This window comes from Zeus faber (assembly GCF_960531495.2).
Source record: "Zeus faber genome assembly, chromosome: 7".
NCBI lineage: Eukaryota > Metazoa > Chordata > Actinopteri > Zeiformes > Zeidae > Zeus > Zeus faber.
This window is the reverse complement of record NC_137203.1, coordinates 3,478,797-3,489,676: the sequence shown is the minus strand read 5'-3', so window position 1 is coordinate 3,489,676 and position 10,880 is coordinate 3,478,797. Positions and strand designations below refer to the sequence as shown.

Below are 10,880 nucleotides of genomic sequence, written 5' to 3'. Positions count from 1 at the left end.
ACCGAGCAGCACAGCGTCAACAGCGGGACTATTTAGCTCTTTAACGCCAGGTTCTTTTTTATTTTGGTGTTGGAGAACCAGAAACTCATTCAAGATGGGGAAGCGCCAACACCAAAAAGACAAAATGTAAGGAACGAATCCACTGAACAGCAGCAAAACGGAATGCTTAGATGGTTAGCTAGCTAGCTAGCTAGCTGACGCGGGTTTCCGCTGCCTGAACCCAGCCCGTCAACAAAACAAACGCTTTTTCCTCATTTCCGGCATTTATTTGTGATATCAAACCCTTTGTTGGTCCGTTTTTAGCCGAAATAGTGAGCTGACGTGAGGCCAGGTGGCTATAACGACGAGGAAATGGCCAAATAAAGCAAAACTTGACTCATTTTGCATGAGACACAACAGGAGAAAAGCATCAGATAAAGATAACAATTAAAAAAAGGCATCTCACTGTCTCCGTCCATGCAAGTACAACATTTAGCAGGAAGAACACGTCCTCAAGTGAGACCTTACTGACCCCTATTCATTCGTTGTAGTAATTGTGTATGGTTGTTTACTAATACGATTGTAATAAAACTATATGAATCCATAAAAGATGCGTACAAAATAGATTTTCTAACCAGCCCTTGTGTTATTGCTGCTGTATTTTTGTAGAGTCAACCCTCTCTATTTGTCTTTTATTTGTTGATTGTATAGCTATATATATGGTTTAATTTCCCGTTTTCTTTAAGTTCCATACTAATGTAGATTACTAGTTGATTGTATTTATAATAATTGTTACCTGTACTACTATTGAGGCTCTGAATGGTCAAACTGGCTATAAGAACGGGGAGTGGAAGGATATCTGACTGTCTCTTGTCAGTTATTACTGCTTGAGTTGCTTGTTACTGAAATGATTCTCAAGTCCATCTGTTTTTTTTGTTTGTTTTTCACTTTTGATCATTTCCTCACTCGTATCTCTCCCCAGGTACATAACATGTTCAGAATACAGCCATTTCTATGGAGGGAAGATCGCAGGTAATTTTCTTTTATGTATTTACATTTAGCTATTAATGCATGCAAGCTGATGGTGAGAGGACCACTAAAATGCCTGTTTCTCTTTTTATTTGTGCAGTAATTCCAAAGGCTAATTTTAGACGCCTGCCATTTGACCACTGCAGGTAGGACGTGATCTGTTTTCCATCTGTAAGACAGGTAGTCAAATTCCGAATTTTAGTGTCCTATACATGCTGCAGAAAAGACTTGTAACTAAAAGATGGTCGTTATTAAACTACCAAATGCATAGAGTTCATTAAACCAACAAAGTTAGTATGAGACACTGTACTACATAGGACAGAACTGACAGTATAGTTTATTGAATAGTTGTTTTGATAAGCGGACCTAAGCGTTAACTCACCGTCTGCTGTTAATTCAACTGTTTACATTGTTTTCTTCAACAATTTAGCTTGTCCCTTCAACCATTTGAGTATCCAGTTTGTACTGCGGAGGAGGGAGTCGTCTTTGACTTGCTGTGAGTATTGTTTCGCCACCTTAAAACCATCTCCAGTTTTCATACTACTAACCAGCCAAAATTTCTAATGACAGTTGAGCTTCATGTGACTGCCCTCAGGCTTTATTCAGTCTGCATTTGTGTACCAGGAGTCTTTTTAGTTTTTTTGTAAACATTCACAATGCAGCAAAATATATTTTGTACACAGTGTAAAGCTGCCGTAAAGATTGTGTAAGTTATTGTAAGTGTGTAATATGCATTTATTATTCTAACTGTTATTTCTCCTTAACCATGTGCCTCAGGAGCATTGTCCCATGGATCAAGAGGTACGGCACCAACCCCGTTTCCGGAGAGGTGAGTTGGTTTTGAAGCGTCTCATCGCCCTCCTCGTTGTGGAAAACTTATACTTTCCAACATCAATACAGCATTGAGTTTGTTCTCAAATTGCAATCCAAAACTTTTTCATTCACTAAAGATTATTCATTTTCCCCTCTAAATAAATGGTGAGGGAAATAGACAACAACTTTGAAATAAACCGCAACCAGACCTTTTAATATTTACTTATTTGCAAGTATATCTTCTTTTTTTTTTTTTTTGGTGGAGAAATGGGAAAGGATCAGAATTTTCAAACCGATTTTAAATATATGAAATTAAAAGGAATGGCAGAGTAAATATGTGTGTGATTCTTATAAAATTTGAAAATATTATTCCCAGAGCCAAAACCACATCAGTATTGGCAAAATATTAGCTTTCCTGAAAGGAGTCTGTGATTTAGAATGCCTCACAAAACTCTCCAAGCCGTCCTGTAAAAACATATTTTTGTCAAAGGGCAAAGCAAGTTAGTATTGCTCAAACAGCTGGATGTTTATTGTATTTATTGCAATCGTTTCTTTTAATAACACTATATATTTTTTTATTTCCACAGAAACTTGAAGCCAAGTCCCTGATCAAACTTAACATTGCCAAGAACAATGAGGGTAAGTGTGAATCAGTGTGTTAAGTGCTGCTTCACAGAATTTTTATATATATTTTTTTGTCTCTGTGTTGATTGTTGATATTTTTCGACAGTATTTAGCTAAAGCCGTTCTGCAGTGGCAGCTAGGGAGTTAATTTGTAGGATTACCGTTACAAGAAGCCAAAATGACAACTGCAACGTGCTCTAAAAACACAGAACGAGCCCAGAAGTGCAACAAAAGGCTTTTGAAACGGAGGAGTGGGATGTAATTCCAAGGCACTTACTTATCAACGTATTGCATAATAACGGCCAAATGTAATGCAGTTTACCCTTTATTATGTATTTATGCAGTACTATTATGACCCTTTATGTATTTATTAATTGCACTTCATGACAAGTTATTAAAAAATGCGTGTGATAACATTATTAAGGTAAAATATATTGCATTTTGGCAAATTATTACACACTCTGGTTGTTCTTACATAATGCATTGTAACTTTCCTCACAAGGAATACATTGCGCTGATATGTGATTTATTTTTTCTTCTCCAGGGAAGTATCATTGTCCCGTCCTGTACAATGTCTTCACAAACAACTCTCACATCGTGGCCAACAAGGTCACCGGCAACGTGTTTTCTAACGAGGTTGGTGGACTTCAACCACACATCTACATTTGATGTATTACTTCCTTGGTAGATTTAGTTAAAACAGTTCATGGCTCATTTGTTTAATATACCAATTAGAAATAACAAATCTGAATGAGACTTCAGGTTTGTTATTCAAATTTCTAATTGTTATTGGAATTGTTACATCGCATGTGAAACCTGTAGTACTAAGAGCTGAGTATGCTTATTATTTACACAATTATTGTCAGATGAATAAATCGACTGCTAGTGCTACGCATTCGGATTCCCAACGCTCACGCTGAATGTTCTGAACATGTTCGCTCGCCTGCAGGCTGTCGAACAACTCAACATCAAGACCAAGAGCTACAGAGACCTGCTCACCGACGAACCCTTCACCAGGAAGGACATCATCACGCTGCAGGTGCGTCTCTTTGGCGTTCTGTGACTTTAAGATCAGTGTTCTGTGTTAAAGAGCTGCTTTAAAATCTAAAATGTTGGGTTTGCTTGCAGAATCCTGCAAACCTGGACAAATTCAACGTTTCCAACTTCTTCCACGTGAAGAACAACCTGAAGGTGTTGGATCCAGGTGAGAGGGCCCTTGGATCATACTGAGTTATGATCAGTCATCAGCTGGGATTCTGTATCTCCTCATCGTTCAGGAAACACACGTCGGCCAAATTTCAGTTAAAGTCTGGAGTACTTGAGTAACATTTTGATCCGATGCTTTTGTGATGTTATTCTACAAAACATCCATTCTTATATTCTAATTATTTTTCACTGCAGCACTATGTTTACTTGCGTATAATCTTGAGTGATCTACTAATTTCTGGTTATATATATTTCCACTACTAGGGGGTTATTCACTTAAAGTCCCTGTAAAGTCAATTCCAAGATTTGTATATAATCACATTATACATGTTAGAAAGTAAATGCTGAAAACATGTGAAAAACTGAACGGTGTAGTTCTGAATTGTGGAGTTAAATCGTGAAACTGTTTCTCACCATTTTTGTGTTCCGGATTTTTCGGGCGGGCCTTAATAACGACTCGATGACGTAGAGCGGTCATACTTGTCATGGCCCCTCCCCTAACACTATATAAGAGTAGAACGCATTAGCGTCAGTGGTTCTCCTGCTCAAGCGTGAGTTACTACAACCTACACTAGTTTGCTATCTGGCTTTGGCACCTTCGTCCCTTAAATGCATCTTCTCCGGATGCCGGGATGTACAAAACAGCTGCGTCTCCTTATTTACATTTCCGTTGCGAGCATGGTGGCTTTCCCTGCTCTGTGCACTCCTGGACAGCGGGGCTCTGTTGCGGCGCCGTGTGTGGAACAGGGGGGCTCCCCGGGAGTACACCGAGCTAGAGGAGCCACCATGCTTCCCGACACAAATATCCCATTTTCTATAAATATAATAAAAATTTATATTTGCACTGAATAGTGAAAGAGACTTACATTTGAAGTTTGAACTGAACTTTCCATGTAAGTTATATGTTGTCCTACTTCAACTCAGTGAGAGTTAGAGGTTGCATTATACTGAAACTTGGTGACTGTCCTATATTATGTGTTTTATATATATTATTATTATATGTTGTGAATAAAGGAAGTAATTTAGCTGCAGTAAATCAAACACCACAGATACTCCCTGTTTTCCCAAAGTTGTTTGGTCTAGTACCGTGACGTCATGGCCGTTTAAGAAAAACAAAGCCGAAGCAAGAAAGCAGAAAATGGAGGACTGCCCGAGACCCACAGGGATACGATCTGCACCCTCACATTTTAAATCCAATGTATATTTACTTTATATATTTTTATTATTTATTCTGTTATCTTAGAAAGGTTTCAGACTACTTGCTGTTTAGCTGTGAGACGTGGAAACCCTTGTTCTCCTCCCAGATGCATTTGAAACCTGATGGTGACAGCTTCAGGTCCTGCAGCTCCATCTGCTGGTCTTATTATCTCATGTTTATATTTACCTTTATTGAAGATGCGCAGAACAGAAGGTATTGGAGGCAGATGATCCGCTGTGGCGACTCCTAACAGGAGCAGCCGAAAGAAGAAGGTTGAGGGCTTTTTGACCATGCATATTTATTTTTACAGGGACAAATCTTGTGTACATTTTATCTACTACTTTTATATGCAACCAAGTGCAGGGTTTTGAAAGGACAGTCAAAGAAATCATTAAATAAATGCAAACATGAAAGGGAAGAGGTGTGTGTGTGTGTGTGTGTGTGTGTGTGTGTGTGTGTGTGTGTGTGTGTGTGTGTGTGTGTGTGTGTGTGTGTGTGTGTGTGTGTGTGTGTGTGTGTGCGCCTTTAATTCTGCTGTTTTTTTGTTTTTTGTGTGAGAGATGAGAATAAAAGTTTGTTTCAACCCTCGTGTTAAAAATGACCTGGCCTAGAATTTGGTTTTGTTTTTATTTATACATTTGTACACATTTAATTGAGCTCCTCTGTCCTCTTCTGTGTTCCCTGCAGAAGAGGAAAAGGCGAAGCTGCACCCTGCGTATCACCTGAAGAGCACCAACCTGGAGACCAGGGAGACACTGGCCGAGCTCTACAAGGACTACAAGGGAGACGAGCTGCTGGCAGCCACCATGAAGGAGCCGCAGGCCAAAAAGACAGACAAGCTCAATGCGGTGAGCAGCACACTCCGAAATGACTCACCAAATTCCCCAGAACACCATCGATACAAAAATCAGATATCAATATGTCAATATCAATATGTCCGATGGTCAAGAAAAATGTTCTGCTTTTTGTCACACCTGGACACACGTCAGATTTCCCGACACTATTAATCCCCTGGGATAAATTCAGGCATTGGCAGACCAGTGCAAGCCAAAAAAGAGACACGAGAAAATAAAAAAATATATATACATCTATAAACAGAAGTTAATACGGAGCAGCATGCTTGCAAGAGTCCAATATTATATGGGCAGGTGGCAGTTAAAATAAAGTACAAATAGTATATCGCGGCAACACCGTAGCAGTATAGTAGTGGAAATATAATAATAATGAAAATACTAATAGTATCAATGATAACTATAGCTACAGACGACAATACATGGGGTCCAGTTTAGTCATGTTAGGTACGTATTACAGGTTTCCGATGTTCCGTAATCCGAGGTTCCCGAAGCTGCGCTATGTGACTGTGTGCAGTGACGTTTGGCGCGGACCGAGGGAGTTTCTCCAACTATATCAGACAAGACGTCACAGAAAATCGCGGATTCTTACCTTTAATCACTCCCCTTCTGCGGGGATGGGGGCCGCGCCGGGCTCGGGTTGGGAGGAGGGCGAGTTTGAGTTCAAATTGGCATTTGATGAAGACCCGCCGCGTCAGCTCCGGGGGGCCTCATTCCCGCTGCCCACAGCCCGGCTAGAGAGCGGAAAGAGCCGAGGAAGCACCGGCCCTCCTCCTGTACGATTGGCTGTTCGTGTCACATGTTTTGTAAAACGCAGCACGAGTAGATGAAACGTCTTAAACAACATCCATGTTTGCCTGTGAACCAGAACTTCAAATTTTTTATAACTCACCGTGGTGTCTGTGGAAATAGAGCTGCACTCTGAGTGACAGACAGGTGACCGTTTGGTGACAATGACGGTGGGAAGTAACGATGAGATGATGGCTTTCTGTGATTATGTATAGTTTTCCGATGAGAAGTGCATTGTGGACTCCTACAGTTTGTATGTTACGACTTCCTTGAGTCCCGCAAAGTAACACAGCGAACTGAATGCCTTATTTACAAAAAATATCAAAGGAAAAGCCCTGCAGACGTCAAGCAGGTAAGACAATACAAAGACATCTACACATGCACAGTTTGTAACCACTACAGACCGATGTCTCCACCGCACACCTTGCACAATGCAGATGGGCGTCTCGAGCCACAACCTGCATATATAAAACAGATGATGGGATGATGATGTCACAAAGCGTCCTACTTGACAAACTCATCTCGCTCCACCACATGACCGGAAGTTTTAGAATCTTGGCGTAAGGGTGACGCTTGAAGGTTCTGCTATTTCTGGTAAATATTATCGTTTGTTTTTTTTTTTTTTTTTTTTTTACCAATTCCTGCTCCAAATGGCGATCGATATGGATCAAACTTGAACTGTGAGATGTCTGAGACATCCTGTTTCTAACAAGACCTCAACCATTGGCAGGATTAGTCCTTCACCCTAAAGACCCGAGACAATGCCTATTCCCATTAATTTCCATTCCCTTCGGTCAACCAGTTCCACACCAGCTGGTGTTACCCCTGGCCATAGAACCTTGGACAGGAAGAGCCATCCTCGACACAGGATCATCCTATATGGTGCTGAACGAGAAGCTGTGGAACAAGGTGAAAGACCCACAAGAGAGGCTCAAGCTTTGGACACAAGGTCCATTGTATCTGGCTGATGGCAAAGAAAAACAACTGGATGCAACTCTAATGGAGTGAGGTTGTGTTTAGTCTATGTAAACCAGGGGTCTCAAACTCAACTTACCTGGGGGCTGCTGGAGGTAGAGTCTGGGTGAGGCTGGGCCGCATCAAATATTCCACAAAAAAGGGGTTTCAAGTATTTAAAAAAAAAGTACAACTGATCCAATCTTCTCAATCTTTATTAATAACAGTTCAGAACATGAACGGTTCTTCAGAACATAGGCTTCTCTCACCTACTCCTTGCTGCCAGAGATCTGGCAGCGCTTCCTCTTACACAGCTGAGCCACATTTAGCTTTAGGGAGGAAGCAGTTGAGACCCTCAGTACGGCTTGAAGATGCTCATCAGTAATTTTGGTCCTGTACTTTGACTTATTAAAGTTCATGGTGGAGAAGAGCTTTTCACACATATGTCCATGTTACTCCACCTGTCTTAATTCTTAACATCAAGTGCATTGTCTCGTGTTTTATATCTTTTAATTTCTTGCTCTTTTTGATGAAATTGATCTTGGTAAATTTGTTTTCTTTTGCGATCGCACATATCAGTCCCTTTTCCTTCTCTTTATTTCTCTTGTAATAATAATCTATAACTTCTTCTTTATATTATTCAGGTTCTAACCACCATTTGGCTTTTGTTCTTGCCGCCCATCTCATGCTATTTGCTATCCATGTAATTATTTTCCCTTTCCTATTGCACCACTCTGCTGTCTTAGTTAGGGCGAGACCCATGATGTAGATGTACTGATTAGAAAGTCTAGAAAACTCCTGAAAGACAACATTTAACTATATAGCCACATAACAATAACCAAAATCCCAGATGACAATTAGTCTTAATATCAACATATCTATATTATATAGATATAACGCCCAGCCATACATATTAGTAACGTAAGAATTCTACATTTTTGGATATTGTTGTGGTTTTGTTTGGCTAAGTTTATTTTTCTGTAGCCAGGAAGTTCTCTCAGCCTGCCCCCGACAGGCGTCTGCAAAAAGCTGTAACTTTGCGATGGCTGCTAAGTTCACCCTTGGTGCTTTTGGTCAGTTAATCAGGAATTATTTAAACGTCTTATTAAATCTGTCTGGCTGATAAAATATTCAGCGTCCTCCACTGTGGCTGACATTAAGGTGGACCTGACTGCCTGCCTTGAAGATCAGGCTTTTGAAAGCCCTTAAAACTGAGTAAAAAGTCCAAAAGCACTTAAAAAAAAAAAAAGCTTATTATTAATAGCAATGGTGGTCTGTCTCAATTATTACATCTTTGTTTATGATAAGATAGATGGATAGAGATAACACAATACTTTATTCATCCGTGGAGTGAAATTGTAGAACAGAAACACAAAAGAAATGGGCAACCATAATGAAAGAAATTAAAATACATATCACTTTCAAGGTATCTGGCTATAATAGTGTGATGATACACATCTACCTTATGAAGAATAGACATTATTCACATTGAACATCAGCCAGATAGTTGGATCACTTCAACACAACTGATGGATACTCGCCTAATTCACATTTAACTGATTTTGTTATTTCTAACATTAGTACAGTTCTCCTTAAATTTGTATGGAAATTATTCTAAAATGATCATAGCATCTCAAATAATTGGGAAAAGGCGATGATGCAACAACTGTGAGAGCTCTAGTTATTAGTTGATTAATCACCTTGATTATTTGTATGCAAATGTAGTTTAATCAAATTAAGTTGGCTTTCCTCAAAGTGTGATAACGTAGTATCCCCTGTGTGGAGAAGGAATCTTTTTCTTGTCAGGTGTTTTCTTCCACTTGGGCACAAGAGGGAGTTGTATACACTGCATACCATCCACTATATGTAACGTTCTTACATTACCCTGACAAATCCCTGCACCATGGAAGGGTCGGTCATAATTGCTAACTTTTCCATGTTTGTTTATTTATTTATTTATTTATTAATTATATATATATATATATATATATGGTTATGCAGAATAGAAAAGGGAAATGGAGAATCAGCATTTGGAGGCCTTTGTTTTTCTTCACTGGTTTAATAAATAAATTACTTAAATTGAGTTATTTTATTCACCTTGCGTGTTTCGATTACGCACATTTTGGTATTTTTTAGTATTTATAGAGCTTATTGTGCGTAATCACCGGGTGTCATGACATTTCACTGCATATATGTATGAACGTATGTATATGTATGTGACAAATAATCACTTGAACTTGAACTTGAACTTGAACTTTGGGAGAACATCTTTTTGAGTTGATGACATTGGTCATTAAGTAATAAAAAATGTATTTTCTGCACGCAATCGTGGCAGCTGCACACTGAACCAAACCACACATTAGCATCGATAGAAATGCTTTGCTTTGATTGGCTTTGGAGTACAGGTCTTTTAAAAGGCCCCAGTGATTTATGTCTATATGGATTTATTGGTAATCTACAGTCCACTGGTAACTTTTATCAAAATTCTAATAAAATAAAATACTTTTGTAAAAAAAACTTAAGTACTGAATTTTATTTTCATGGGTGAAAACGCACTCAACTCCTGTGAGGTGAGTAGTTGTAGCTAGTTACTTTCCGCCACGGGTTGTTGATGGAATGGAGGCTGCAAAGCTCCAGGGAGCTGGTGGTGGATTAGCTCCTTGGAAAATAGGCCATCGCAGGTCTATGAATGCTTCATGATGAGAACGCCAGCAGACCTGAGTCTGCATCATGCTGTGACGTCTGAAGGCTGGAAGGACGATCATTTACTGACTACTGACAGTGTAGTGAGACAGGTCTGACTGGCGCAGAAAGAAACGCATTAGGCTGGATTTAAAAAATAAAATAGAAATAATACATACTCCCGTTCTAATGATACTGTTTCAATTTCTGAATCAATCTAGCAAATTGTAATATCAATACATGGTTTGGAAGTTATGCAACCGTTTTCCGCCTGGATTAAACACTACTGTGTCACAAAATGTATTTTTCATTTTTCTTTTTAGTATATTTTGAAACATTGGCCAAGAAGTATTTTGAATTTTATTTTTATTGGGAGATTTTTTTCAACAACACATTTATTTCTTTATCTATTTTTTGCAACTGTAAATTTTACTATGTCAATTTATATATATTGAATTGTCAATCAATGTAAAGTCGTATCATGACCCTTGGTAAAGAAATCAAGTTGACACATGACACAGGGTCACCCTGGGTGTTGAAACACCTCGACGGGTCTCCTGCTATCAGCTCACCTTTGGCGCTTCCTCACATCTCCTGTTCAACACACAGACTTTCCTCCACTTGATCGTTGCCGTTTTCACATCACGAGGGTTCACAGCGGAGTACATGTAGGTCAGACGGAGGCAAACAAGGTGAACTCCTTAGTGCGCTTTCACTGCGAGAAGTAGAGCAGAAGAAGGAGAAGAGCCTTCTCT

The 10,880-nt window shown here is 39.4% G+C and overlaps 1 protein-coding gene across 1 annotated transcript in view; it reads left to right on the top strand.

The window, feature by feature from the left end:
* Positions 1 to 10,880, top strand: part of ppil2 (peptidylprolyl isomerase (cyclophilin)-like 2) — a 28,504-nt gene continuing 17,624 nt past the window's right edge. The window contains exons 1-10 of the mRNA XM_080004035.1: positions 1 to 126; positions 962 to 1,011; positions 1,109 to 1,154; positions 1,439 to 1,504; positions 1,786 to 1,837; positions 2,409 to 2,460; positions 2,990 to 3,081; positions 3,395 to 3,484; positions 3,574 to 3,649; positions 5,537 to 5,697. Of these exons, the coding sequence (XP_079860161.1) occupies positions 95 to 126; positions 962 to 1,011; positions 1,109 to 1,154; positions 1,439 to 1,504; positions 1,786 to 1,837; positions 2,409 to 2,460; positions 2,990 to 3,081; positions 3,395 to 3,484; positions 3,574 to 3,649; positions 5,537 to 5,697 (717 nt within the window). The 5' untranslated portion in view covers positions 1 to 94. The remainder of the gene's footprint in view (positions 127 to 961; positions 1,012 to 1,108; positions 1,155 to 1,438; positions 1,505 to 1,785; positions 1,838 to 2,408; positions 2,461 to 2,989; positions 3,082 to 3,394; positions 3,485 to 3,573; positions 3,650 to 5,536; positions 5,698 to 10,880) is intronic.